The sequence below is a fragment of the Podarcis cretensis genome, assembly GCF_951804945.1.
Source record: "Podarcis cretensis genome assembly, chromosome: 6".
In the NCBI taxonomy this organism is placed as follows: Eukaryota; Metazoa; Chordata; class Lepidosauria; order Squamata; family Lacertidae; genus Podarcis; species Podarcis cretensis.
In genome coordinates, this window is record NC_137175.1 from 77,590,457 (window position 1) to 77,617,790 (window position 27,334).

A 27,334-nucleotide genomic window follows, 5' to 3' on the forward strand; every position below is an offset into this window, starting at 1 on the left:
AGCACCCTAACCAGTGTGCCACACTACCTTCTGCCAGATCAACTGGTGTGACAGCTGCAGCCATTCCTGGATCAAAATACCTTAGCTATAGTAGTCTAGGCATTAGTAACCCCCTGATTGGATTACGGCAGTGCGCTCTATGTAGGACTCCCCTTAAGGTTGGTCCAGGAAGCTACAGGTAGTGCAGAATGCTACAGCCTGGCTGTTGGAGGAGGCGCCCTATCAACAGCACATAAATCCTGTGCTGAAATAGTTGCCCTGGGTGCCAGTATGCTACAAGACTTAATTCTAAAGTTTTGCTATTCGCATGTCATCAAGCCCTGAATGACTTGGGACCTTTGGGAATGCCTGCTTGTTACAGTCCTGCTGGGTCACTTTGAAGCTCAAGAGAGATACCCCTAAGTAGTGCCATATGCTTCCAGGGTTGGTCTTACGTCTGCTAAGACCACAGCCTTTAGTGTGGCAGGACCTGCCCTTTGCAGGCTTTCTCCGGTGAGCATCAGGCCAGCACCTACAGTATTGGCATTTAAGAGGCAGCTGAAATCTCACCTGTTTGTCCAGGCCTTCCTTGACGGGGTCACACAGCTACATTCCTGTATTAATTTAATCTATCCATTTGCAATGTATTTTTTTTATGGATGCAGTTTTGTTATTACTTTTTTCTGTGCCCTATGTTTTTCTTCATTTGGTATAGAAATTTTTAAGCCTGGACAAACTGGTTAATCTTAGCTGTGGTTAGCTGAAGCAAGCCGGCTCAGACCATAGTTTAGGCTGGCTTTTTTCAACCAACCGTAGAAAAGAGTAACTATAGGTTAGAGTTTGATAGACACACTAAGCAAAAGCAAAAGCTTCTAAAGTCTTCCTTGTTGGGTGTAAGGAGGAGTGTGCAAGCATGAGGGTTCCTGAGGCTCATTTCTGCAACACTAAATTATGGTTAGCATTACGTCTGAGCTGCAACTTCCGTTGCTGTTTCACCTTAGTAATCATTGTGAAGTCAAGCATAGCTTGGGGATTAGTTTTGTACTAACTTCGCCAAAAAGGTGTATGAACCAGTGTCCTAACATATGACACAAAGTGATGTGGAAATTGGGATGATGCTTTGCAAGGTAAGATTAGAGCAGAACACTTTTAATAGGAAGCTCAGAAGATTTCAGGTCAACAGCATCTGTTGCTAGCAATTCATCTTACTGTCCACTAGGCGGAGCAATAAGCCAATTGTTGTTGTGCTGCCTAAGCTGCACATTTTGAGCACTGTTTGAAAAGTAAGGAGAGAGACATTTGCTTGCATTTTCCAAGTGATTTTATGCATCTGTGCTGCCATGTCCGGGTCTTGCACTCATATTCATCATGTGTTTAAAAGCATGTGCCGGATGCTGCTTGCAGGGGAGGGGTGAAAATCCTGTGAAAGGTCAGGGCATCTTTTGCAAAGGGAGAACTCGCTCCTTTGGCACAGGGAAATAGGTTGCAATCTAGAGACCACAGCCACAAGCCCAACCCAAGAGCCCCATCTCTGGTATCTGTTCCTTTTTTTGTGAATGGGAGGTGTGCAGCAAGCAAAGATAGCAGCCGCCTTATGGAACTATGTGCAAACGGTCACGAGTCATCTGGTGTAAATCTGTCCATTTATTCCCTTGTTTTCCAAGTTCACCCTCCACCGCATTCCCAGAAGCCGGGAGGTCCGTCAGTTGTGGAGCTCCTCTGTGCTGACGACTCTGCGTTCCATGTTTTACTCTCTCCCTTTGACCTTCAGACTCAAGCCGGATTTGGTATGTAAAACAACTGTTGCAGACAAATAATGAAGAAATGCCTTGTCTGTTCCAAAAGGAAATAACTATTCAGAGATAACAAACCCCTAAATATGCATACAAATTTAGGACTGGTTCCTGCAGGGTTTACTTCCCTCGATTGAGTCCTCCAACCTTTAAGCAGCTCTCTTGTGCAATGCAGCATTTTTAGGCTAGTTTGAATGTGGCAGTGGGTACTCATAAAACAGGGTGTTATCAGTCTGTCTAGCTGATTTATATCAAAGGTGGCAGAAGTTAGATCAGGATCTAGTAGAAGACACTGCAGTGATTTGCGGCCAGATAACAAGGATTTCCGGTTCCAAATTGTTTTAACAATAGCAACAACAAAGTAACTTTTTATTAGGCTGCTGCAATAAGAAGGCTAACCAGGAGTGAAGTTTTTGAAAGGACTGTGAACTCACCTCAGTTTTTCTACTAAAAACAAATTTCTTGTGCTCAGAAGTACCCCGTTCTTTCATTCTAAATAGGTGTCTTTGGTGCCTTGCTTGGTAGGATCACGGGGTTCTAGTGAACAACAAAGTAGACTCAACATTCCTGTTTATACAGCATGAAAACTCTTATTATCTTCTATTCATCTGTAATAAAGAGAAAGAAGTGTTTCTGATGGTACCTTGAGACTAAAAGTGAAATCCAACAATGCCCACCTGCCAGCAGAGCGGGCACCCTATTTAGAATGGATTATTTCTCTTCAAGGTACCCAACAAATCTGCTCTGGGCAGCTGGGGGACCAGGCAGCGCAGATTTGGAGGGCCACAGGACCTGTAGGGGAAAGAAGATGAAGGGAAACTCCTCTCACACAAGCAGAAGTCTGCTTCCTTGGTGTTGGGATTGTTGCCCTAAATCTTTAGAAGGTTTGGTTTTTTTTTTTTTTTTTGGCACATGGCAAAGCTTCCTTATAGGTAAAAGGACCCCTGACTATTAGGTCCAGTCGTGACCGACTCTGGGGTTGCGGCGCTCATCTCGCTTTATTGGCCGAGGGAGCCAGCGTACAGCTTCCGGGTCACGTGGCCAGCATGACTAAGCCGCTTCTGGCGAACCAGAGCAGTGCACGGAAACGCCGTTTACCTTCCCGCCGGAGCGGTACCTATTTATCTACTTGCACTTTGACGTGCTTTCGAACTGCTAGGTTGGCAGGAGCAGGGACCGAGCAACGGGAGCTCACCCCGCGTTGGGGATTTGAACCGCCGACCTTCTGATCGGCAAGTCCTAGGCTCTGTGGTTTAACCCACAGCGCCACACGTGTCCCACGCTTCCTTATAGACAGTGCTAAATTGGACCTCAGATGAGGTTCGATAGTCTGCTAGGAGAAGCTTGTGCCATGTGTAATAACAAGGTTCTAAAAAGTTAGTTTCAAGGTAACTTTTCTTTCTGTCTAACTTTTCTTTCTATCTGGCGTCACCCCCACCCCCAGAAGAGCAATGCGGGAACAGAGTGGGCCTTGTTGACTGTCCATTGCAAAGTCATAGGGGGTGGAACACTCTCCTGACTTCAAAGTGATTCTCCCGTAAAGCTAGTTGCTAACCAGAGTATGAAAGAAAACAAAGGAGAGACCTTAGTGAGCCCATCCCTGTTCCCCGTTTCTTCCCCATACATTGATTTTTTGCTTTTCATTAAAGAGGAAGCAAAATGCCTTAATTCAAATGAAACAGACCGTCTTTATGCGACGAGTACATTAGGACATTGCCTTGTTACAGCGATGGCTCCGTTTAATTAGCATCAATTGTATTGAGTTTCCATCATAAGGGAAATTGTCTGAAAAATCAAATAGACCATTACATTGCTGGAGGAGATGATGTGGAAAAAGTCAAAGGAGAAAGGGTATCAGTGGGTAACTTAGCGATAGTTTAACTTCTGTATAGCTTTTTCACTTGAAATAGCAGTGCCAAAAAATACAGAGCTGGTGCCAGAGGGCCTCATGGACTTTGCACTGAAATCTCCTCTGAGGGTGTGTGTGTGTGTGTGTGTGTGTGTGTGTGTGTGTGTGTGTTTAAAAAAAAGGGACTCTCGTTGCAAGAGAATGGAGTTTTGCCAGTGCATAGTGAAACTGAATACACTCTGTGCTCAGCCACAGCAGCATCACTCAGGTGCTTTGATTTAGAGCGACTTGTAGACTGGCTTGTGAAGTACAGTGCATTGTGGCTAAGGGTGTGGCCACAAGTCCCCAGTTCAAATCTCTCCTCATCTGTGATTTTCTATAGGTGGCTGTAAGCAATCGGCTCTTTCTCTCCTCCCACTCCTGTCTTAATGCCTGTGGTATAGGGCTTGCAAGACTGTTTTGGTTAGGATTGCTGAAATAATGTATACAAGATGCTTTTGAGCGCTCATCTGAACACATGCAGCTGCCTTATGCAGAGTCAAATCATCTCGTTTAGTGCTGGGGAACCTGCAGTTGTAGTTGCTGAACTACAAACCCCATTATCCCTGACCATTGGTCCTACTGAGTGATGGGAACTGGTGTTCAACAACACTCCGAGGGTCATAGGTTCACTACCACTGCCACCACTGTAGTTCAGCTAGAAGGGGCACCAATAGAAAAGCACCAAAGGATGCATCGGCCACCCAAAACAAATATGTATTCAAAGCGCTTCTGAAGGTCTGGAGTATGGTCGCTTTCCAGAGGTCAGCTGGCAACAAATTTCAGAGTCGTGGGGCTACCACAGAGAAGGCCCTGTGATTTATTTCACCGACTGCAGTGGTAGGCAAACCAAGAGGACCTCCATTCTTAGTCATTAGGTGTGGGCAGGTGGATACAGGTATAAGTTGTCCTTCAGATATCTCTGACTCTGATTACCCAAGGCTTTGAAGGTGAAAACCAGCTAATGTAAATAGCTGGAGAAAAATTAATCCATTTGTAAGGGAGGCGGCGCCAATGGCTTTCTGTTGTAAAACCGACGTTAGAGATGTTAACTGCCGCCTCTTTTAAAGTGTCTTGGCAAAGAGGATCTGATAACAATTGAAAGGGAGAGCTGTGTATTGTTTGATAAGGTTCTCCCTGAACACTTTGAGGTATTGCATCTTTTTTTAAGAGCAACAGCGCACAACCCATTGATCGTACAGCGAGGCTTAATATATTATTACACGGACATTTATCAGGCAGAGTATCTAGCTTTGAGCTTGAAAGCCGCCTCAACAACAACATATATTTAACTCTGCTTGGGTGAGACTGCGTTTACTGAGCCGCAGAGCACCACATCCTTGGCAGACCACCAGGTCCCAAAGGTTAAAAAAGTCTTCAGAGGGGGTGGAACAAAAAGTTGGCGTTCCGAGTTGACAGCATCTGTCAAAGGCATCTGCCACGGAGCTCAACTTCAAAAGTGTTAAAAATAGGAAACACCAAGAAAAGCACCAAATGAGGCCCAAATGACACGGTTGCCGTGCTGGAATCTGCGGACACACTAGGCGTTAATCAGTGTAGGCAGGTTGTTGTTGCTGTCGTTCTTCTATTTCTACTGTACTTCTAATGGGGAAGCAGTGGGATTTCGGAATGCTTTCAAAAAGTCACTTGCGCCTAACAAGACCTGATTGTGCAGATTCTTGTGCCCTCCCAAACTCCTCTCGACGGCAAGAAGAAATCCGAGGAGCTCAAGGAATGCGAGATTAAGCAAATACAGCAAACGCTGCCCTCAACATTACTTTGTGGGAATAAGTGGCAGTCAAGCAGCCTTGCCCGCAAGTACGGCTTTGGTGGTAACAAGCAGCGAGAGCAATTGGCTATGGCACAAGGTTGTAGACACAGCACAGCACAGCAGGCTCTGGAAGACCGCACTCCAAGTAGATCACACGCAGAGTTTTGTTTATTACATTTAAAGCTTGTTTTTTCCTCCAAGGAGGTCAAAGTAGCATATGTGCCTCTTGCGTTTTTCCCTTCACAACAACCCTGTGAGGTAGATTAGGCACAGAGATAGTAACCGGCCCAAGGTTATCCAGCGAGTTTCAGGGTTGAGTGGGGATCAGTCTGACATCCTCGCCGCTCTACCGTTCTGTCTTTTGCCTGTGCGTAGCAGTTTGTTGTTGTGCCATCAAAGCAACTGGCCAAATAAGTCTACCCAAGTTGCTAGTCCACAGGAAGATTTTTACCAACCTGCGCTCTCCCAGTATAACCGCATTTAGCCATGTGGGTATAAAAGAGAGAAGATGTGCTACCTCAGTGCTTCACTCATTTCCTTTTTAATGGGCTCCTCCATCCGATCACTGCTTTTGTGCATTCTCCCAGTGACAAACTTCCAGTCCCTTTTCAGAGCAAGGTATTTTCCTCAGGTGTTATCCTCCCCTCTCTTTTAAAGGGTTTTCGTCACATTTTCTAACCTAGGCGTCGGGTGCCATGTTGGGAAAGTGAATTTATCCCAACTCAGTATACATTCAATACAACATTTGGGGTAGACAAGGAGCGGGTGGAGTTGGGCCAGAGAGAAGGGGCGGGGCCTGGGGAGGAGGTGTGGCTTAGGCCGAGTCCCAAGGGGTCAGGTAGAAATGTCTGGAGCATCATATTGTGCTCCTGGGTCTAAAGTCCTTCATCTCCATCCCTCCCCCCTAGAAAGGTTATGTGCTTAAAAGTTTTGTTCTGCAGCAATCCCATGGTAACCTCTCATGTTTATGTTAAATTTATAAGCAAAGTGTCCTGTTATTCCCTTCCCTTCTCTCCAGTACTTCCCAACTCCATGCCTCACACAAGGAGGAGGTGGACATAAACGTCTGGGAAAACTGCACAACGGTGATATTTATATCCGGCATTTAGCACCATTTGAGTTTCATATATATTGACTAAATTACCTGGATGGGAGCCCTGAAACCTACCTAGGGTTGTAATCCCTAAATTGCAGTAGGGAGATGTAAAGGGAGTGTTAATGCCTCAGGTAAGATACCTTGCTTAAGGCTGCTTGGCATAGTTGAGATCTGAAGAAGGGGGGACACTCTTCCCATGCTTAAATGTTAATAAATTCAAAAAAAAAGCAAGCAATATTCCAGGGCTTTTTTTATTTTTAGCCAGAACTCACCGGAACTCACTTCCGGCACCTCTCAGGTGGGTGCCATTGCCATTATAAGAGAACAAGGGAGGCGTTCATGGTGAGTTCCAGCACCTCTTTTTTTATATAAAAAATAGCACTGCAAGAATCTGTCCATTTAGATAAAGCCTTCTCTATGACAGGCTGTTTTTCTATATGCACAGAGTGCTTTCTCCACCAAGACAGCATTCTTGTACATGCACAAACCCTGCATCCTATTGCCTGAAGTGACGAAGCCTCTTGATTCTACCGACTGACCTAAGGCACTCCAGTGTTTTCCTTCCTTCTCTGTGTGAGAGAGTGACGAGGCAAGGATTCCATCTGGCTTCCTTAACCTTAATGGATTTCATGCTTCTTTACAGCTGGATAGGCTGGAGGCAGCTGTCTCACTTAAGGCTGACTACAACACCATTTGGTTACCGTATCTCCCAAAGGTGCCAAGCTAGGCACCCTAAGGTGGGATTGGGTAGGGAGTACCCTCAGTCCATAAATATAGCATTATGGAAATGAGCAAGCAGTGTAAGGTGCCGGATTCACAGTCTTGCTAAGTTCCACCATAGCAAACAGATACAATTGTTATAGAAACGCTCACGCAGTGATGAAAGGCGATCTTTATTACACTTAGCTAAGACTTTCCATTCTCTCCGCAGCTCTCAAAATGTCTTAAGTTCATAGCGCTTCTGTAGCATGCTAGAATGGATAATAAAGTATTGTTCCTTTGTAGCATGATTTGCATTAGGGCTTTCCCCCCACTTTTTATTAAAGGAGAGAGTACAAACCTAGATTACTTTCCGGTATATTATTTGGTTCTTCTATCCTGATCTCTGGAGTTTACAGAGCACATAGAAAAAATTATTATTATTATTATTATTATTATTATTAAGTAGATTTCTTCTGCTAGAGAGAATTTGCTAAGTTGCCTTGTGGGGGTTTTCCATCCATAACTTGTCTGACAAAATACTGCTCTGTGTGTGTATGCGGGTGTGCGGGTGTGTATTGTCTCATGTGCTTTTTTTAAATTGGAGAACAAAAATATTGGGGTTGTATCTAAAGTAGTGCTAGGTGAATGCTGCAAAATGATTTCTCCTTGCACAACGGAATGTCCCCTACATGCACCTCCTAAATCTGTAAATGCACCTCCTTTCCCTGCTGTCCCCTACATGCACCTCCTAAATCTGTAGGGTTTTCCCCAACCCTCTGGAACAGATGTGGGGTGTGCAGGGGGGGAAGGATACCATAGATCCTTGTGCTAACACAACAAGGGCATTGGATATCACCCTTGTTGTGTAAAGTCCTAATGTGGGCAGGTCAATATTTCTCATAGTTGGCCACCGTGAGAACAGAATTCTGGGCTAGATGTCTTGCTCCTCTTATGTTCTCAACCTCTGTTCCTTGAAGACGTACCTAAAGATGGGTACAGCTGGATATGGTGTCCTCGGCAGGCAAGAAGGCCAACTTGGGGCTCGTATCCATGACCCTGAAATTAAGAGCCTCGTCCTGTACTGACTGAGCTATCCCAGACAGGCCTGCCAGAAAGACAATAGCGATGACACTTTGTCCGATTTGTAAAGATAGGTGCTGCCACACTAAAGACCTGGTTCTGACATTGGATGGATTAGACCTCCTGAGAAAACCATACCTGCCATTCTCAAGGGTAGCCCCACATAGAGCACAATGCAGCAATCCAATCTGGAAGTTACAGCGCATGGGCAACAGCAGTCAGGCTGTCTCGGTTAAGAAACAGCTGCAGCTCTCATATCAGCCAAAGCCGGAGCAGCCCCCAGACTATGAACCAGCTTTTTCAGGGAGAGTGCAACCTCAGCCAAAACAGGCAACTGATCAATTATCCAGACTTGGGAACCACTCACCCAGAGTGCCTCCGGCTTACCAGGATTCAGAGTCAGTTTGTTGGTCCTCATCCAGCCCACCAGCAAGTTCAGGCGCTGCTCCAGCGCTTGCATAGCCTCTCCAATTCGGGTATTGCAGAGAAATATAGCTGGTCATCCATCAGTTTGCCCCAGATGTCTTAATGACTAGGAGCTCTCCTTGGTCCTGCAACAACTGACCTGACCTTGCCACGTCACCCCAGGGCTCCTTTGCAAGGCCAGAGCAGAACACCCAGTATGAAAAGTTTGGTCTCTTGCCCTTCACGTATAATTTCAAGGGGGAGAAATGCCTTCAAGTCGACTAGAAATATATTTGTGCCAATAATAAGAATTGCAAATTGCTAACATGAGACATTCCTATAAGCTGCAGTGGATGCATCTGTGTAATGTTCATTTTGTTAATATTGAGCATGACAGAACTTAAGCTGAGCACACTTGTAATCCCATTGGTTTCAGTATGAGAGAGTTAAGAACATGTTCAATTATCCTGCTGAAATCAATTAAACTTAAACATATCTAAAGTTGGCAGGATCATAACAATTGTTCTGAACAACAACCAAAAAGCAACAATTTGAATTCTTTATACAGCCCATATTAATTTCAGTCAATATCAGGGCTGGCTAAGATGTGACCCTCCAGATGTTTCTGAACTATAGTCCTCATCCTCCCTGACCACTGGCCATAGTTGGGGTTGGTAGAAAGTGCCATTCAACAACATCTGGAAGGCCACAGGTTAGCAACCCCTGGCCTAGATATACAATCCAGTGCTGCAAAGCAACCAAGTCAGAAACTTAATTGGAAAATATAATGGCAAACTAAGATCATGGCCACTGGTCCCATCACCTCCTGGCAAATAGAAGGGGAAGAAATGGAGGCAGTGAGAGATTTTACTTTCTTGGGCTCCATGATCACTGCAGATGGCGACAGCAGTCATGAAATTAAAAGACGCCTGCTTCTTGGGAGAAAAGCAATGACAAACCTAGACAGCATCTTAAAAAGCAGAGACATCATCTTGCCGACAAAGGTGCATATAGTTAAAGCTATGGTTTTCCCAGTAGTAATGTATGGTAGTGAGAGCTGGACCATAAAGAAGGCTGATCACCGAAGAATTGATGCTTTTGAATTATGCTGCTGGAGGAGACTCTTGAGAGTCCCATGGACTGCAAGAAGATCAAACCTCTCCATTCTTAAGGAAATCAGCCATGAGTGCTCACTGGAAGGACAGATCCTGAAGCTGAGGCTCCAATACTTTGGCCACCTCATGAGAAGAGAAGACTCCCTGGAAAAGACCCTGATGTTGGGAAAGATGGAGGGCACAAGGGGGACAACAGAAGACTAGATGGCTGGACAGTGTTCTCGAAGCTACCAGCATGAGTTTGACTAAACTGCGGGAGGCAGTGGAAGACAGGAGTGCCTGGCGCGCTCTGGTCAATGGGGTCACGAAGAGTCGGACACAACTAAACGACTAAACAACAACAACAACAGCCAATGTAGGAAAATATAAACAGAAGTAATCCATACCTACAAGGCAAAGCTCCTACATTAGAGGCAGAAAAATGAAACCCCAATTCAGAGGCGGTCATGCTTAAATCCCATCCATTTCAAGGGAACTTAAAAGTTCAGCACAACTTTACTTGTCCCACTGATTTAAATGGGACTTGGACTAACTTGTTCTGGATTGAGACCACCATTCCCTATTATTTTTTGTGCAGCTTTAGTATTTTTGGAAGGAGGCCTGCAGCCAGGGTTGCTTTTGTTACTGTTAACGGGGAAGCTCTCCTGAAACCAGTTAACGCACCTCCAGCACTAAGGAGATCAGAAATAAATGTGGCGTACAGCAGTTCTGTGTATGGTTTCAGACCATTACCTTCTAATAGCGTTGAACATGCAGTTTCAACTGGTTCTATTCAGTGCCCTCCTGAGTACCGGAGGGGGAGAGGAGAGGAAGCTGCGATACGATCTCCAGTATTTAGAAAGAACACAGTGTGGCTGATAATTACCTAAGCAATAATATCTGATAGCATGAGAGAGGTCTGAGTGTTCTTTGTTTCATCAATAACGGAGGTTGCATTCCTTTGGATATCTGCTTTGGAAATATCCAAGCTGTCAGGCCTCTTTTTTTGGCTAGAGAAATTGGAGGTGGGGGCGGGAAGAGAGAGAGTTGAGTTTAAACTGCCTAAGCATGGCTTTAAGTGCACACATTAGTCACAGTCCTGCAATCTGCCTCCCCACCCGCAATACACATGGAGGGCAGGATGCAGAGCAGCTGTAGATAATAGGATGGGCACCCTCTCAGCCAGTCTCTAACTCCCTGCCCTCTTAACTTGCATCTAGTCTAGGAGGTGGCCCTGTCTGTCAGTTTCCTCCTCCTTAGTCAGAGGAGGAGCCTTTGCAGAATTCAGCAGGGAGGGAGATGGGGGGCTGTCATTGGTTCTGGCTCCACCTGCCATTGTCGTCTCTGCCTTCCACCCTGTCAGTCCCAATGGGCGCCAGTCATCACCAAGCCAAAGTACGTGTGGGACTCCATGAGGTGAAGTTCTTGGCTTCATAGAACTGCATTGCCACGTGCATGACCAAGAAGGAACAGTCTGGCTACTCACTTGCAGTATTTCTATACCACCCAGTAGCAAAGGTTCTCTAGGTGGTTTAGAAGTAAATAATAATAATAATTAAAACCATAAGATACAAAAAATTAACTTGTAAACATGAAATCTAAAACAGAATTAAACCAGCCACGGAATTAAAAAAAAAAAAAAAAACCAACAGAGAATGACATCAGTACAAAGCAATTGAAAAACACTGAAAGGTTGTTGTTTTTTACGATGGAAAAGTCTGGGGAAATGAAATGTTCTTCACCTCATGCTGAAAAAAAAAGCATTGGAGGAGCAACCACAGACATGACTCTCCCTCTGCAGCTTATTTGCTAGGAGTTCTCAGAGGCAAAAATCCTCTGAGGAGACACTCTGGATCCTTCTTTCCATATGTGTAATGTGAATTCTGACCTCAGAGTTAAGTGACCCTTGCTGCATATTTGTCTGGATTGCAAATGGGCATTCGGATCAGCAATGCCCCCATTTTAAAGTCCTTAAACCCCATGAATTCCTGTATCTCTCTGGTTCCTCTCTACTACCCCTGCCCTTGTTCCTTGGTTCTCCTGACAATGGGGATGACATGAATGGATGAACGTAGCATTCCGAGTGTGGTCTTGCTGGTGCCAGACCAATGTTCTTTGGCCTGTATTCAATAACTGTATTTATGCAGTGGGGAATTCCATTTATTTGCAACCTACTTCTGCTAAAAAGTTCGTAGTTGGAGCAGTAACACTCCGGAAGAAAAATTAACACTGGTTTCTGTTAGCACTGCATATTGTAGCTTTAGCAATGGATGTGCCCACCCTTATGTATGTAAGCATTCATGTAGTGAGTAACCCTAGTGGCATAGGGTTAGGGCATCTTTCTTGAGCAATAGTGAAAACAAGCAATACAATCCACTTAGGAAAGGCAACACACACACACACACACACACACACACACACACACACACACACCATAGCTGTCAACTTTTCCCTTTTTTTAAGGGAAATTCCCTTATTCCGAATAGGATTCCTCACAAGAAAAGGGAAAAGTTGACAGCTATCACACACAGACAGACAAAATTATTTGCCTCCTCTCCTGCCCTTTAAAACATTGTTCCAGAATTTGGTACCTAGATAAGCCTTCTTTGAAGACTTAAGGATTCCAGATTGCAATTTCAGATATGTGCTTGAGGAACCTGAAGACTGTCCCTGGGAAAGTGTGTGTTTAATTGAGCTCCTTCAGTCTTTCCATCATTGTGTTTTGATTTTTGGATCTGGCATCCTCCACTTATTTATTTTCCACACTGTCTTTTTTTAAAAAAAAAAAAAAAAAAACCAACAACTTTGTTTTGCAGGGCTATAACTCAGTGGTGCAGCTGATAAGGTTCAATCAGTCACCAGTCAGAAAAGCCCATGTTGGGTTTGACGGACCAGTGGCCTTACTCACTATAAAGCAGCTGCTTGCATTCATATATATGCTTGGAAAATATCTAATAGGGCCAGTTCTGGAGCTGCTTCTAATACATGTTTGGTTATGTGCATTTTTCAAAGAGAACCTCCCCTTTCTGTTGGCGAATTATCATATTTTAGAGTTAACTTTTTAACAGAACTCTTTTGTCCTTATCATTGACATGCTGTTCTTCCCCAAAGGCAGCCTACTTGGCTTTTCTTGCATCTTAACATAAAGAAAATATAGGGTCTTGTGGCACAGCCTCCCACCATGCTGGTGCAAATGTTTGGGGCAACCACCCTACCGAAACAGCACAGTCAAAGAGGGCCAGTACCAAGCACTTGAATCAACTGTTGATTTGAACAGTCTAGGTAAAGGTAAAGGGACCCCTGACCATTAGGTCCAGTCATGACCAACCCTGGGGTTGCGGTGCTCATCTCGCTTTATTGGCCAAGGGAGCCAGTGTACAGCTTCCAGGTCATGTGGCCAGCATGACTAAGCTGCTTCTGGCGAACCAGAGCAGTGCACGGAAACGCCGTTTACCTTCCCGCCGGAACGGTACCTATTTATCTGCTTGTACTTTGACGTGCTTTCGAACTGCTAGGTTGGCAGGAGCAGGGACTGAGCAATGGGAGCTCACTCCGTCGCGGGGATTTGAACTGCTGACCTTCTGAGCTGCAAGTCCTAGGCTCTGTGGTTTAACCCACAGCGCCACCTGCGTCCCGTGTTGATCTGAACAGTCTACTTACACGTAATTTCTGTGATTCTGACACCTCTCACCCACCTGAGGAGGTTTCTAGCAAACAGGAGGTACCAGGCCTAAAATGGAAAACCACAAGCCTCAGGAAGTGCTTAAAGCAGACCTGCAAATAGGCACTTACCTGTGCCAAGTATGAATTTCTCCTTAGGCAACCAAATGTTAAATCCAGAGTCTTTTCTTTAAAACATCCATGCAGCTTTTCTACAGCATAAACCTTTTAAAAATACAAGCAATCCATTTCACATATTCTACCCAGTTCTCCTATGATCATTTCGTATTTCACCATGAATCAATCTGTTAATACTTTTACCTTCGTACTTGCAGAAGCTGCCATTGAATTATTTTCCACAGCTGAGATACTTCCCCCATAATCACGAAAAGCAACTTTCTGGTTTTAACTCCTCTTCTTGGAATTTCGAAGGTTGAAGGAGCAATAGGAGGAAGCAGACTGAAAAATGCTGGAGGGAGAAGTTTATTCCCAGGCTCCCTGTTCCAAGACGTGTTGTAGTTACTCTGGTTTGGCCTCATTAATTGAAAGTGGCTTCCGGATCTGAGCTTAGCAAGCATTGCCAAATTAAGAAGGCATGGAGAACAGAGAAGACCACCTTCCACCGCAAAGCCCAGCTGCGAACAGTCCTTTGGAGTAAAATGTGAATTGCCACCCAAACCTAAGCCTGTTTGCTTGGAAGTAAGTCTTACTGAGTTCAGTGGAGCTCATTTCTGAGTAAACGTGATTAGAATTGCACTGTTATCTCTATGCATGTTTATTCTGAAATAAGCCCCGCTGTGTTGAACAGGGCTTATTCCACTGTAAACCAAAGGCCTGGGACAAGCCTCGTTGAGCACAGCTGGACCTGTCTTTCAAGTCAGCATATTTAGGATTGAGCTGCCTGTGTCAGTTTGGGTAAAAAGGGGTGTGTGCTTTACATTCAGGCTGTAAAGGAAAGTAGGGGGAGAATTTCTTATTTGAAGTTACCTCAAAGCAGAGGTGCTAGACGTCTCTTTCCCCACCAGTCCCAGAGCAACTGTTCTTTTGCCAACAACTTGTAAGGGTATGAAATTAAAGGATTTGTTTTAATTTGTAAGGGGCTGTATTTAATTTTAAAAACCTATATGAGCAGGCAGGCAGGCTGTTTGAAATTGTGGGTTGGTAATTGTCGCGGGCTTGCTTGCAAGGCTGGACCAGAAATAATTGCTGTGCAATCTTCTTGGGAAGCCAGATGGAGGTAACAGCCAGCCGTTCCACCTGAGGCTGCGGAAGAAAACGCAGCTGATCCTGGGATCTGTAGCTTGTTAAGGGTGCTTACTTCACAGAGCTACAGTTCCCGGCACCCTTTACAAGTTACATTTCTTAGGATTCTCCATGAATGTTAAAATGATGTAGCAACACTTTAATGGTATGGTGTACACTTGCAAATGCATAGAATGCATTATTGTGGCTAGACCCCAAAACCTTGTGACTGTTTTGACAGTGAAGGCACAGCAGAGGAAATGCTCCAGGAGGTCAAATTGTCTCCGTGCGCTTCAGGTATAAGTGGAAAGGCAGCTGAAACAAAAGAGTAAGCAGAAGAAAACAGAACAGTGAAAGTTGAGGAAATTAAGAAAACACTGAGCAGAGTAGAGGGAAGAAAGGAGGAGGGGCGTCACTGTCGTATGGTGAGCCAAGGACAAGAAAGCTTGGTTCACAGAACGGGAAGCACCTATGTTCGGAAGGGTCCCTAACTCCCTAGAGATTTAGGGACCCACAACATGGGCCATGAAGTTAGTAAGGGAATGTGCTTCAGTTCTCATAGGATAATTTTGGCAGCCCTTGTAAACACCTCTGAGGAGGAAAAGAAGTGGCAGCTCAAACAAAAGGAGTCTGATCCGTCTGACAGCTTCCCAATGCTCTCTTCTGTCCTCAAAGTTCCCTGCCTGAGAAGAAAAGTAAAATAACAGTTCAGAGTCATCCAGTGGTGAAACCACAGTTCCAAGCCAGAACATTTCTTCTTTAAATCCTTTCTTGCTTGTTCAGTAACTGAATCAGGCAGCTCCATTTATCCTGCCAGGCTGTTTTGTCCATGCATGCCCACCTGCCCTACACCTGATGTCAGGTGAGGGGCAGGTAAAGGTGAGGCTTGGTTGCAAGGGGCTTTGCAGGCACAATCAGCTGGCTGAAGTGCTGTGCTCAGCAAACCCAAAACCTCTGGGGCAGTGCTTCCCAAGCACCCAACAGTCAGCTGATTGTCAGGCTCTTGGGAAGCACAGCACAAGGGCCTGTGCAGGCTTCCTTTGGAAAGAAAAAAAGGTTCTGTGTTTTAAATGGTGCACTCCTCTCTCAGAAGGAAGCAGGTTGTATTCAGAGTGCTTCCCCAAGCTCTCTGAATACAAGCTGCTTTCTCTGCAGAGGGGCACATGCTCCAATTTTAGAAACATCTTCAGCTGATGGTCCATTAAAAGGGAGCCTCTTTGAAGGCACACTAAATCCATATCTTCCAATGTGGTTGCTCTAGCAGACAAATCAGTAACTGCAGCAACCTCCTTTGAACCTTGCCTCTTGTCAATCACCTGATGTCATGACACCCTGTGACCAACAAGTGAGTGGCTCCTCCCACCCATCAGTTGGTCTGCAGTGGGTGAGGGAGATAAGAATCCAGCTGCCCATTCCTAGTGTAGTTGGTCCTGAGCTAAATGGACCAGTGATCTGACTCAGTGTAATGCAGCTTCTTAAGTTCTTGTGCTCCACCTTGGTTAGGGGAATACATCTACTAATGGTCCACTCCTTAACTGGTGTTTGCATGGCCCGTCAAGTAGCTTAAGAGGAGAACAAAAGTTGGGAAGCAGGCACACGGAATCATGGACCGTCAAAAAGCATGAAAGACTCCATGTAGCAATGAGCAGTAAAGAGGTCCTATGGTTGTCTCCTGGTCTCCAGCATGCAAATAATCTTTTGAAGCTTTAGGATTTCATGTAGCAGTGGATCGCTTACTCAGTTTTGCCACATCTATCCCCATACCACAATGCCTGCCCCAAAACTTCAGAGTAATATGGGGCCATTGGATATCCACAAAGCTATAATGTACCCCACAGAAGAGCACAAAATGGGTGGCTGTGTAACATAGGGCAGCTTTCCTGTGATTCTAGCAAAACCAGTAAGTGAGGCTCTGCCTGCCTGCGCCATTTCCTTGTAAGTGTAAAGGTAGAATGTTGTGTATCAAGAAGTAATTGCTCATGCAATCACTTTATATAGCCCGGGTTAGTAGTAGTAGTAGTAGTAGTAGTAGTAGTAGTAGTAGTAATAAAACAACACTTCTATTGTTTATATGTTACCCATCTGACTGGGTTGCCCCAGCCACTCTGGGTGGCTTCCAACAATTATAAAACCACAGTAAAACGTCCAACAATAAAAACTTGCCTTCACTTCTTTATTTGTCTCCAGTGTAAGGATGCCACAGTATAAGCCTTTTATCAGTCTTGGCCGTCAATCATTTTGCCTTCATGAATCTTAAAAGTGTGTGTGTGGGGGGGTGTCCTTCTATTTTTGTGATTCCAATGCATCCTTGCATCACACATCTGGAAAAACCAGATAATTCTGCAGTCTAAACCTACTCCACCTCCCTGCCTCACCCAGCAAAGGGTGTATGGAGAGAAGGAGTGGCAAATGAGGCGAGGCTTCCTTATCTCTACAGTCACCCCTTGTCATTATAAATCAGTTGCAACCACCTCTGTGCTGCTTACATTCCAACTAGGCAATGGAAGCAACTCATCTTCTCTCTCACCCTGCTCTACAAAGCTGCCAGGGCTCTCAAAAGCTTCTCAGTGGCTGCAGCAGAGGCAGTTTAGGCAGAGGTCTGGCTAGCTGGAGCTAACCCTCTTGTTACTTAGTCACATCAAAAGTTCAGTATAACCAAGTTGCAGGATTTGAGCGCAAGAGCACTCTTCCCCTGCTGTTAATTAATTAAACAGGCACACATACATGTATAGTGGGTTGCCTAAGGCTTCCTGGAAACACTTGGCTGGAACTCTGTAAAGGGGCCACTCATGTATAAGCCCCATTAAAACTGTGTGTGAATAACATGGCAGGATTACACCTTAAGTGTCCAAGCAGGGATTTCAAACACACTAATTTAACATCATAGCTGTTCTGCCATGCCAACTGTTCCATGTGGGAAAGGCCCTTATAATTGCTCTTTGTTTTGTAAAGCACTGGCAAATAAGGGAGGACAAAGATGCTGTTAGGTGCCTTCGCGAATCACTGCCAAAGTTCAGGCGGTTATTTGGCCACAAAGCAGGCTTTGGCAAGGAACATGGAAATACAGTGTGTTACACTACCATTGCTGGACTTACAAAGGCCAGTGTCTACAACAGCTTTCCGCTCTGATAAGGTCCTTAAGCCTTTCTTCAGCAGAACGGCTGCATGCTCAAAATGTGTGGGTTTGCACCAAGAGTCTGGAATCATAGTCCTGTTTTCATTTCTTTTAGCTTGGGAACATCCTGAGATCTCCAAAGTAGATCTCCAAAGTGGCCTAAAAGTGGCTTTCTCCCTTCTATGGCCAGTTTGGCTGACATTTAATCCATGCAAGGCTGGGAGCTTGGTTTCTGCATTGGAAACTAGTAAATGTCATTCGCACAGATTTACACATTCAGTAGACTGAGGCAGCTTTCATCTGCAAAGTGTCAAAGTTCAATGGATGCCAAGTCTGGGGGGAGGGGGACGAGGAATGGTTTCTGCTGTCTTCATACATTTTGCCTACATCAACTGGATCTGTTTTCTCCTTTGCTCACAGGAAAGGGGGGGGTGTTTATGTGTTGCTATATACAGTTGTGCATTTCGGTCCTGTTTGTGGGTTGCTACTTGCAGTTAACCTGTGAGTGTTTATACAGTGCAATCCCTATGCATATTAATTCCAAAGGAAATCCCACTCTGTTCCATGGCACATGCTCTCAAGTATTTAGGACTTTCAGTGTTATGTTCTGTGGTTAGCACTGCAGATTGCAAAGAACATAAGTATCGCAGAAAACAGGAGTCCTGTGTCAGGCTCCTTCCATTGGTAGGGTCTAGTTCAACTTGCTCTGTACCCTGATGCTATTTCAATCATTTCACCGGCAGCAGCCAATTAAAAGCACATTGAAATGATGGAAGGGCTCAGGGTAGGTTAAGCTAGTTGTGGGAGTGAGGGAGAGTAGAAAAGCTCAGTGCAGACCTGCAGTTTTTGTTACAACAGCCTGTTACTCTTTGTAATGTGAAGGGAAAGGCAAGTGAAATCCCTGCAATGGAATAGAGAAAGAAAATAATACAGTATAGACAAAGCCCAGAGGAAATCTCTTCAGCACAGGGAAACCTTCTGCTACACGAACACTGGATCGTAACGGTTCTATGAAAGTACAATTACTGCCCATTTAAAGAAAACTTAATCAATTGATTCAACAAATTGAATAATGTATAAATTTGCTCAGGCAATTTGTTTTAAAGATTTAAACTTTTTTATCACCTTGTTTTATGGGGGGATACATGCTTGGTTTTGGAGGCACCATCTTAGGCTATATTCCCTTCTCTGTGAAAGTGAAGGGAGAGTACCTCTTCCAATGTGGACCTAGCCAATTTTAGGGAAGTAGACTCAGGTTTTGCTATCTGAACACAATGCGTTATCAGGAAATCGTTTGTTAGGTAAGCGTTCGCAGAATGAGTCAACAATTTCCATTAATTTCTATGGTAAAAATTCTACTGTGTTCCCGGCCATGGAATTTTGACCGCAAAGTGATGAAGAAACTCAATAAAACCCTCTGAAACCTTGCAGAAGGGAAACAAGGAATGTCCAGTGTCTCACTCCCTCTCTCCCCAATGATTTCTGGTGAAACAGCTGCACACACCAGCAAAACACAAAAAAGTGAGACTTGTTTAAGGTTGCTTATTTGTTTACAGTACTACAGGCAGGTCTGGCTATTTGGATATCTGAATCTGCAGTGTGTATAGCGAGGTTTGGGTACTAACTGCTCTTGTTTGGATAAATGAATTTTCATATAATGAACATTTGGATAGTGGGGCCTGTGTGTACAGTGGTACCTCGGGTTAAGTACTTAATTTGTTCCGGAGGTCCGTTCTTAACCTGAAACTGTTCTTAACCTGAAGCACCACTTTAGCCAATGGAGCCTACTGCTGCCGCCGCGCCGCCGGAGCCCGATTTCTGTTCTTATCCTGAAGCAACGTTCTTAACCTGAAGCACTATTTCTGGGTTAGTGGAGTGTGTAACCTGAAGCGTATGTAACCTGAAGCGTATGCAACCCGAGGTACCACTGTATATTAAAATGTGTTGGGGAGGTCTTTTCAGTTGATTTAAAACTGGGGCATGGAACTTGTAACCCCCCAGATGTTGCTGACCTATAATTTCTAGCATCCCTGTCTGTTCACCATGCTAGCTCAGTCTCATGGGAGTTAGATACCAACAATATCTAGAAGGCCATGTGTTCTCCGCAATGAGTCAAAAGTTTTTTTGAACCAGCTGATTAATTAATTAAAGGTTACAGTCCTGATTAAAAGTACAGAGCTCTGGTCAACACATTCTCTTATTGGAGGCGAAAAAGGGGAGCAGGCCGGTCCCACACACCATAGTGGATTTCTGGCAAAACAATTGGCTACGGCCTCTGCTTCTTCCATATTTTCTTTCCCTTGTGGGCTGGCAGTTGGAAGTGTGTGGATAATTAGTACTCGGGGGGGGGGCTGGATGTGGACAATTGTTGACACCTCAAGAATACCTCAAACAGAGGTGGTCAAAATGCTGTGAACTAATCTCATGGAAAGTTGTATCTGGGTGAAAATGGAACATCGTAAGGGACACATTACAGTTCCGCCAACACAGAATTTGTGAGGTGATTCTCTCTTGAATTAAAACTGTTGAACAGTTAATAAGAACTGTAGAACAACTATGCCCAAATTGCTATTGCAGATTTTAAGATGCCTTTCTACCCTAATGGGGGAACCAGTTACTATTTATTTCAATGGGAGAATAAGCCAAGGGGGAGGGGAGGAAATTCTTAAAGCAGACTCCTGCAGTTTATTTTTTCTCTTATTAGCTGTTCATCTTCACAATAGCCTACGAAAAGAGTTCTCCAAAGCCTAATTATATTAAATTCGTGGATGACTCATGCTGACCACATTCGCAATTCCTCTTCTCCCCACAGAAATCTTGGATAGTCCCACAGCACATTATTATTTTCCCTGATAATTTTCTCAGAACTGTAAGCTTCCTTGGCGCACATTAAGGCACACATTTTGATTTAATATTTCTGTAGAACCCCATCTGATTTAGAAGTTTTAGGCAGCTAGCAGTAAAAGCAGGATGAAAAAACCAAAACCCATCAAATATCCAACACGCCGAACAGGACCACATGTGAGGGGAGATAGGGTACTAGCAGAAACGGCATTCCCATGTTTAGCTCTTTCTCCTCAATCTAGTATGTGGTAGCACACTTGCCATTTGTAATTATGCTATGGTGCTGTTAACAGATTGTAGGCCTCAAGGCAGGGGGCCCCAGTTGCTCTTAGCACTTTTGAAGTGGTTGGCTCTCATGTACCTTCCCATCTTTCACACAGACATGCTCACATCATTCCTGTCCCCTCCAACAATTCCCTCCCCCTAAGCTACTTTTCCATTCTAGGGGAATTTTTGTCACTTTCCCACCCAGATCTGTAGCCAGGCTGGGGCAAATGGGTACCCAGCCACCTGTGAGCTGTGCTTTACCTCTGCTGTCTCCTCCACCCCATTTTTTTTGGGGGGGGGTTGTCTTTTTAATTTGTGACATGACAGACAATGACAGCCTTCATCTAAAGCAGTGTTTCCCAAGTTTGGGTTCTCCAGCTGTTTTGGGACTACAACTCCCATCATCTCTAGCTAGAAAGACCAGTGGTCAGGGATGATGGGAATTGTAGTCCTAAAACAGCTGGAGGCCCAAGTTTGGAAAAACCCTGATCCAAAGCATGACAGCTTATTTTAAAAACAGGAGCAGTTTAAAAACCGGGCCCTCTGAAAAAAATCAGTGAACAAGGCAGGGTATATGTATGACAGAACCTCAGCTGGAAGAGCCCCCCCAAAGTCAGCCCAGCAGCCATGAAGGGGGGAAAAATCAAATTAATTTCCACAGTTGGATTCCAATCACCTAGCCCTAGAAAGGACGGTAGGACAAGAAGAATGGGTGCCCCCCTTCCCGAGCATTTCAGTACCATATTGGTTTGCTCCTTTGTTACTGAAAGGATCATCACAAGGATAGGAGTGGAATTGGGATTGTTGCCTGAGTGAAGTAAGAGCAGGGTAGTAACAAAGGAAGGAATGGTCCAATGACACCCCTGCCCTGGGAATTTATTTGAGAATTTCTACTTACCTGTGTGCAATATGCATTCTTTCAGGCTGCATCTACACCATATTTTTACAGCGCTGTTGAATCCCTTTAGCAATCATGACTCCCCCCCCCAAAGAATCCTGGGAATTCTATAGTTAGTTAAAGGTGGGGAGAGTTTTTAGGAGACCCCTATTCCCCTTACATAACTACAATTCCCAAGTTCCGTGGGAGGAGAGATGGATTGTTAAACTACTCTGGAAATTGTGAGAATTGGGGTCTTCCAACAACTCTTGGCCCCCTTAACAAACTACAGTTTCCCAGGATTTTTTTTTTTTGGGGGGGGGGGACCACAACAGTTAAAAGCGGTTTAGTAGTGCTTTAATTGTATGGTGCAGATGTGGACTCACTCTCAAAGGCCATAGGTGGGGAAGTTACACTTTTGGGTCAAGATTCAGTCCTCTGTATCTGTTTAAAGGTTTTGTGTTCATTTGTTCAAGTTGTATCCTGCCCCTTTCTTTCTGAAGAGTACCCAGGGCAGTCAGCAGCACAAAACCCGAAATAAAACAACATCCAGTATACAATAATTAAAATGCCCTAAAACTCCTAAATGCACCTATCCCCTGCCGAAAGCCTGGACAAATAGCAAAACATAACCATTTCCAGAAGGGTAGCTGTGTTAGCCTGTTGCAGCAAAAAAAACATCAGCTGCATCTGATGAAGCAGGACTCTGGTTCATGAAAACTAAGCCATAATAAATGTGTTAGCCTTTAAGGTGCCACAAGGCATTTTGTTGTTATATAAAAATGGGTGTCAGATGGCTGGGATCAGAAAGCCCTCTTCCCAGAGAACTGCTGCGAATTGATATCTAAGCCCTGTTTTGACTCAGTGGAAGCCATCTTCATTTATTCGTCACCATAGATTGCAGTTTACAGAATAGTAATAGATTCTCTGCACCTTAAAACCCCAAATTTTGACAGTGGAGAAGGCAATGATTTTGTTTCTTCCAATAATCATTTTTTATTTTGTCTGAAATTGCATTAGCCTTTCACTTTTGTTTTTTATCGTCCTGTATGACTGGTGGGATTTATCCTTGCGCTCTCCATTAATAGTGGGATTTTGAAGTTTAATATCCTGTCCGGCATTTTTTCTTTTTAGGTTTTGTGCAATGGCCCAGGAACTTGCGTTCCCATATGCGCATCTGCCCTCCTGCTCAGGATGCTGGGGATAAAAAGCGTAACCATTGTATACGTCGAGAGCATCTGCCGCGTGGAAAACCTGTCTCTGTCTGGGAAGATCCTTTACCACTTTTCAGATTATTTCATCGTCCAGTGGCCTGCACTCAAAGAAAAGTATCCCAAGTCTCTCTATCTTGGGCGAATCGTGTGACAAGAAAGGACAAGCTCAATGTGTTCTAGTACCAATGCTGATGTTTTTTTCCAACCGGTCCTTCATAAGTTTACACAAGTCAAGCAAGACTCATTAGTGTATTTCTAAAAACCAAAGTGGACCGTATGTGCGTACCACCCAGTATCGCATAGCTGGACGCCACAAGATTATGCTTCTCTTTCCAGTTGCCGTCAGGAACTCAACTTTACCTCTGTTGCGTCACTTTGGTTTCCAGGACTGACGTCCTTCATCCTCATCTCTTAAAAAAGCCCCTTTCTGATGAGTCAGGGAATAAGGTAAATGGAGTAATATGCCAGGGGGGAAAGAATATTAGTTTGTGATGAAATTGCACAGCGGAGTGGATTATTTATGTAGTGTCCATCAAGGTGCATGGCACTGTAAAAAACAGTAGGGGGAAAAAGTCTCCCCCCTCCCCAGCTTTCATTGGATATAAGTATTTATTTCAATTTTCTTTGTTTTGGTTTTCCTTTTTTACTTTATGTTTTGTATGCACACACATACATATACACACATGCTTCATATACGTATAAAACATGAAACTGATGTTTGATGTTGGCTTATCCCTAAGGTACCACCTAGGAATCATGGAAGTAGGGCTGGTCCCCTGCCTTCATCTCATTCCCGATCACAAAATAATGTTTTATTCACCTACTGTCACAAGATTTTCCCCAGTCACTAAAGGCGAGGATGTTGGCTGGTACTCTAGTCTATTGCAATGAGATCCCGTTGAGATTTTATATGGAGAATTCCAACTGATAAGATACTGGCCTTGGCCAGATGTTGACATTCCACATTTCCTTCTGCCCTCTTTTCCATGTGGAACAAGTCAGAACTGGAATGGGTTGTATTTATTTGCACGCAGTTTCTCCCTGACCTGTTCACTCTACCCATTACTTGCCTTCTGGTGTAAGACTATGTGGTGTGTTGGGATCCTGAGGTCTCTCCTCAAAGGCCATTCGGGGCAGTGGCTTTAGAGCCATAGCTGCACCGAGCAGTTGCTTAAACATGCCCCTTAAATTATAAGAAACAGAATCTTGTTCTGGTACCACAGCCCTTGTTTCCTGTATGCAAGCAGCAAAATCCCTAGTGAATATTTTGAGCATAAAGGAAATGGTCGTATTAACTTGGCCTGAGGACAGTTTTCGTTCTGCAGCCTTTCCAAAAAAGAAACCCCATAGCATTAAATCCAGTATCATTTTTCCTTTTGGCCTCTCAAAAGTTGGCCCTGTGTTCTGAAGTAAGCTTTCTAAAGCATTGTGTTTAATTGTTAAGATAAATAAAGAGGTAGCGGATGTCACAAGCAGATGAACTGCATGTGCACGGGGGAGACAGATTTTTTCCAAGCCGAGCATTAAATCTTTTAACAGTGTTGAATTACAGGGAGGAAACTGTCATTAGGAAGCAGTGAGACTCTTTAGCCCACTTTGCAGCCCCATGTGTGGATAATGAGCGTTAATGATGCCAAAAAAAGGTAAAATGTCACTTTCTCAGTGAACTTAAGTATATGTAGGTTTTTATGTTTAAAAGTTCAAGACATGTTTAGTTAGCGCGTGAAACCATTCCCTCCCTTAAATGGGAAATGGCATTTAATATCAAACACTTTTAGAAAATAGATATTGTGGGAGACTAGATTTTGCTAAGTCTGTTGCAGCCTTTTTCACCCATCTGGCAAATCATAACTATATATGTTGTTCTGTATATAAGGCAATGTAAACACATCTGTCATCTGCATATACTGAGTCACATCGATGAACAAATTTTGGCTGGAGAAACATATACATTGAAGAGAGTAACAGAAAAGTGGGAAAGGTCCACATGATGCACAAATGAAACTCGAGGAAGCCGAACAATAATCCTATACATCACTGCTAGAGAGTGATAGTTTTTACTTTCTATAGTAACTGTGACTTTGATCATTTTTTCTAGAGGGATGTTAAAATATGGAGAGGGATAGCTTTGATACGAAGAAGTAAAGGTGCCTGTGGTTTGCAAACTGTTGAGATGTGTAGGGTTTTTTTTAAAAAATGTTAAAATCCTGCTTCTCTATAAGTATTCATCTTTGTGCTGCCTGTTGATACATGGGTTGATAAGGGAAATAACCTTTATCAGAAGGTGCTCTTCAGTTTGGCCAAAAGGTATGCTTCAATTAATATCCCATGAAGCCTGGTTCACATTTTGGGAACGCTCTGTTTTCATTTCGGTAGAGGAACTGGCATCTACATGAAGCTACTGGAAGACATCATCTGGTGATTTGGAGCATGGCGCCACCAACATGCAGGTCTACCCAGCTCCGTATCTCCATTCCATCGGAAAGGCTGTGCAGGTGCTGCACTTGTGTCTGGACTCTGATGGACTAGATGAGGACCAGTAAACTGATGTTGCATTCTGAGAAGATTGAGATGTTATGGGTCAGGCATTCCCAAGTTCAGGAGTTAGGAATATGGTCTGCCCTGGGTTGGGTAAAACTCCCACTGAAAGAGTAGCTATGTAACTTGGCAATTCTTATCAATTCCAAGCTGTCACTGGGGCCCAAAGTGACTACAGTGATAAGGAGTGCTGATGCCCAGCTCTGGATGTTTCACTAGCTACCACTGTTCCTGGACCAAGAGAGTCTAACCTTGAATATCTATGTTCTAATAACCTGTATAGGCTACTACAGGTATCCTTGAAAATAGTCCAGAAGCTGCAGCTGATGCAAAATCCCACTGAAAGAGCAGTGAGAAGGAATCTTATCGCCTGATCTTCACTGCATTGGCTGCCAGTGAACTACCACACACAGTTCAAAGTGCTAGGTTACAGACTCTGCTAACCCAGAAATAGTAACTTGGGTTAAGAGCTTTGCTTCAGGATGAGAACAGAAATCGCACGACGACGGCGCAGCGGCAACGGGAGGCCCCATTAGCTAAAGTGGTACCTCAGGTTAAGAACGGACCTCCAGAACAAATTAAGTTCTTAACCCGAGGTACCACTGTACTTTCTAATCTGGACTTTATGTTCAATGGGAGAGGCCCTGCTCATGGTTCCATCAGTGTTGGCAACAAGGAAGATGGTCACACAAGACAGCATTCTCAGGGGCAGCACCTTGCCTATGGAACAAGCTGGTTTTCTCCTGCTCTGGAGGGTAAGCCCTGAACCAATGGCTTCAAGTTACAAGAAAGGAGATTCTCAGTAAACATCAATAACTTTCTGACAGTAAGAGCCATTTGACAGTGGAGCAGTCTCCCTTGGAAGGTTGTGGACTCTCCTTCCTTGGAGGTTTTCAAGCAGAGGTTGGATGGCCATCTGTCATGGATGCTTTAGCTGAGATTCCTACATTGCAGAGGGTTGGGCTAGATGACCCTTGGGATCCCTCCCAACTCTACAATTCTATGATTCTATGAACCTCATCCTGGGTGAAATCAGGTTGTCCTCCACTCTAGGCAGAATTTGGAAGCTCACCTATTTGTCTAGGCCTTGGAGGTTTAACTGGTGTTATGGAGCTCTTGGCTGCTGCTGTTTTTATTGATGAGAACCTGTTAGTTCATTTAATGGTTTTGTGAAGAATGCATTGTTTTATGCTGTTAGCCACTCTGTGCTCCATTGTAGGATGAAGGGCAGGATATAAAAATGTGAAATATATTTTTAAAAAGAAATTAACAAATACTCCCATCCAGTGTGAATACATAGACCTCAGATTTCCTTACTGTGGAAAACAGTGTTTGGTTTCTAGTGCATTTTTATCCTTTGGCTTGGGTGTGAAATAAATCAAATACTCAAAAGTAACCTTGTGTACCGGTTTAGCTGCTGCAGAGCCATTAATGTGTTTAATGGCTTCTACATGGAACCTAAAGGGATAAAACGCTTTCTTGGGAAGAATTCTGTGCAAAATGTATGGCTCAGCACTTAATATCCTTGGGAATGACCTGACCCTGGCTTCGACTTATGTGTGCTAGCTTTTGGCCTAGTAACTCAAATGGGGGTTATATTATCAGGACTTCCTGCAGCCTTGCAAATTGTTTCAGTAAATAAAAGAAGATGTACTTACTGCCTGTTATGGCTAAAACTCTTTTCATTCCCTGGGAATATTTATTGCACGGTCCTTATAGATTTTTGTGACACTCAATTTGTTCTGTGGTCTAAAAGATGCTGCTGCACT

At 44.1% G+C, this 27,334-nt stretch overlaps 1 protein-coding gene and 1 long non-coding RNA gene across 7 annotated transcripts in view; both read left to right on the forward strand.

The window, feature by feature from the left end:
• The window catches only part of LOC307219021, a 198,083-nt gene extending 170,842 nt beyond the window's left edge, over positions 1-27,241 (forward strand). Inside the window, exon 2 of the long non-coding RNA XR_013840266.1 lies at positions 26,119-27,241. This is a non-coding gene — a long non-coding RNA (uncharacterized lncRNA). The remainder of the gene's footprint in view (positions 1-26,118) is intronic.
• The window catches only part of ALG14 (ALG14 UDP-N-acetylglucosaminyltransferase subunit), a 61,474-nt gene that overhangs the window by 20,036 nt on the left and 14,104 nt on the right, over positions 1-27,334 (forward strand). For 3 of the 6 annotated variants that reach the window (XM_079981764.1, XM_079981765.1, XM_079981766.1), the window contains exons 3-4: positions 1,644-1,766; positions 22,948-23,474. In XM_079981764.1, the coding sequence (XP_079837890.1) occupies positions 1,644-1,766; positions 22,948-23,178 (354 nt within the window). In that variant the 3' untranslated portion in view covers positions 23,179-23,474. Of the gene's footprint in view, positions 1-1,643; positions 1,767-22,947; positions 23,475-25,403; positions 27,242-27,334 lie in introns of those variants that run through there. The other 3 variants (XM_079981767.1, XM_079981763.1, XM_079981768.1) reach the window with 2 other exon arrangements.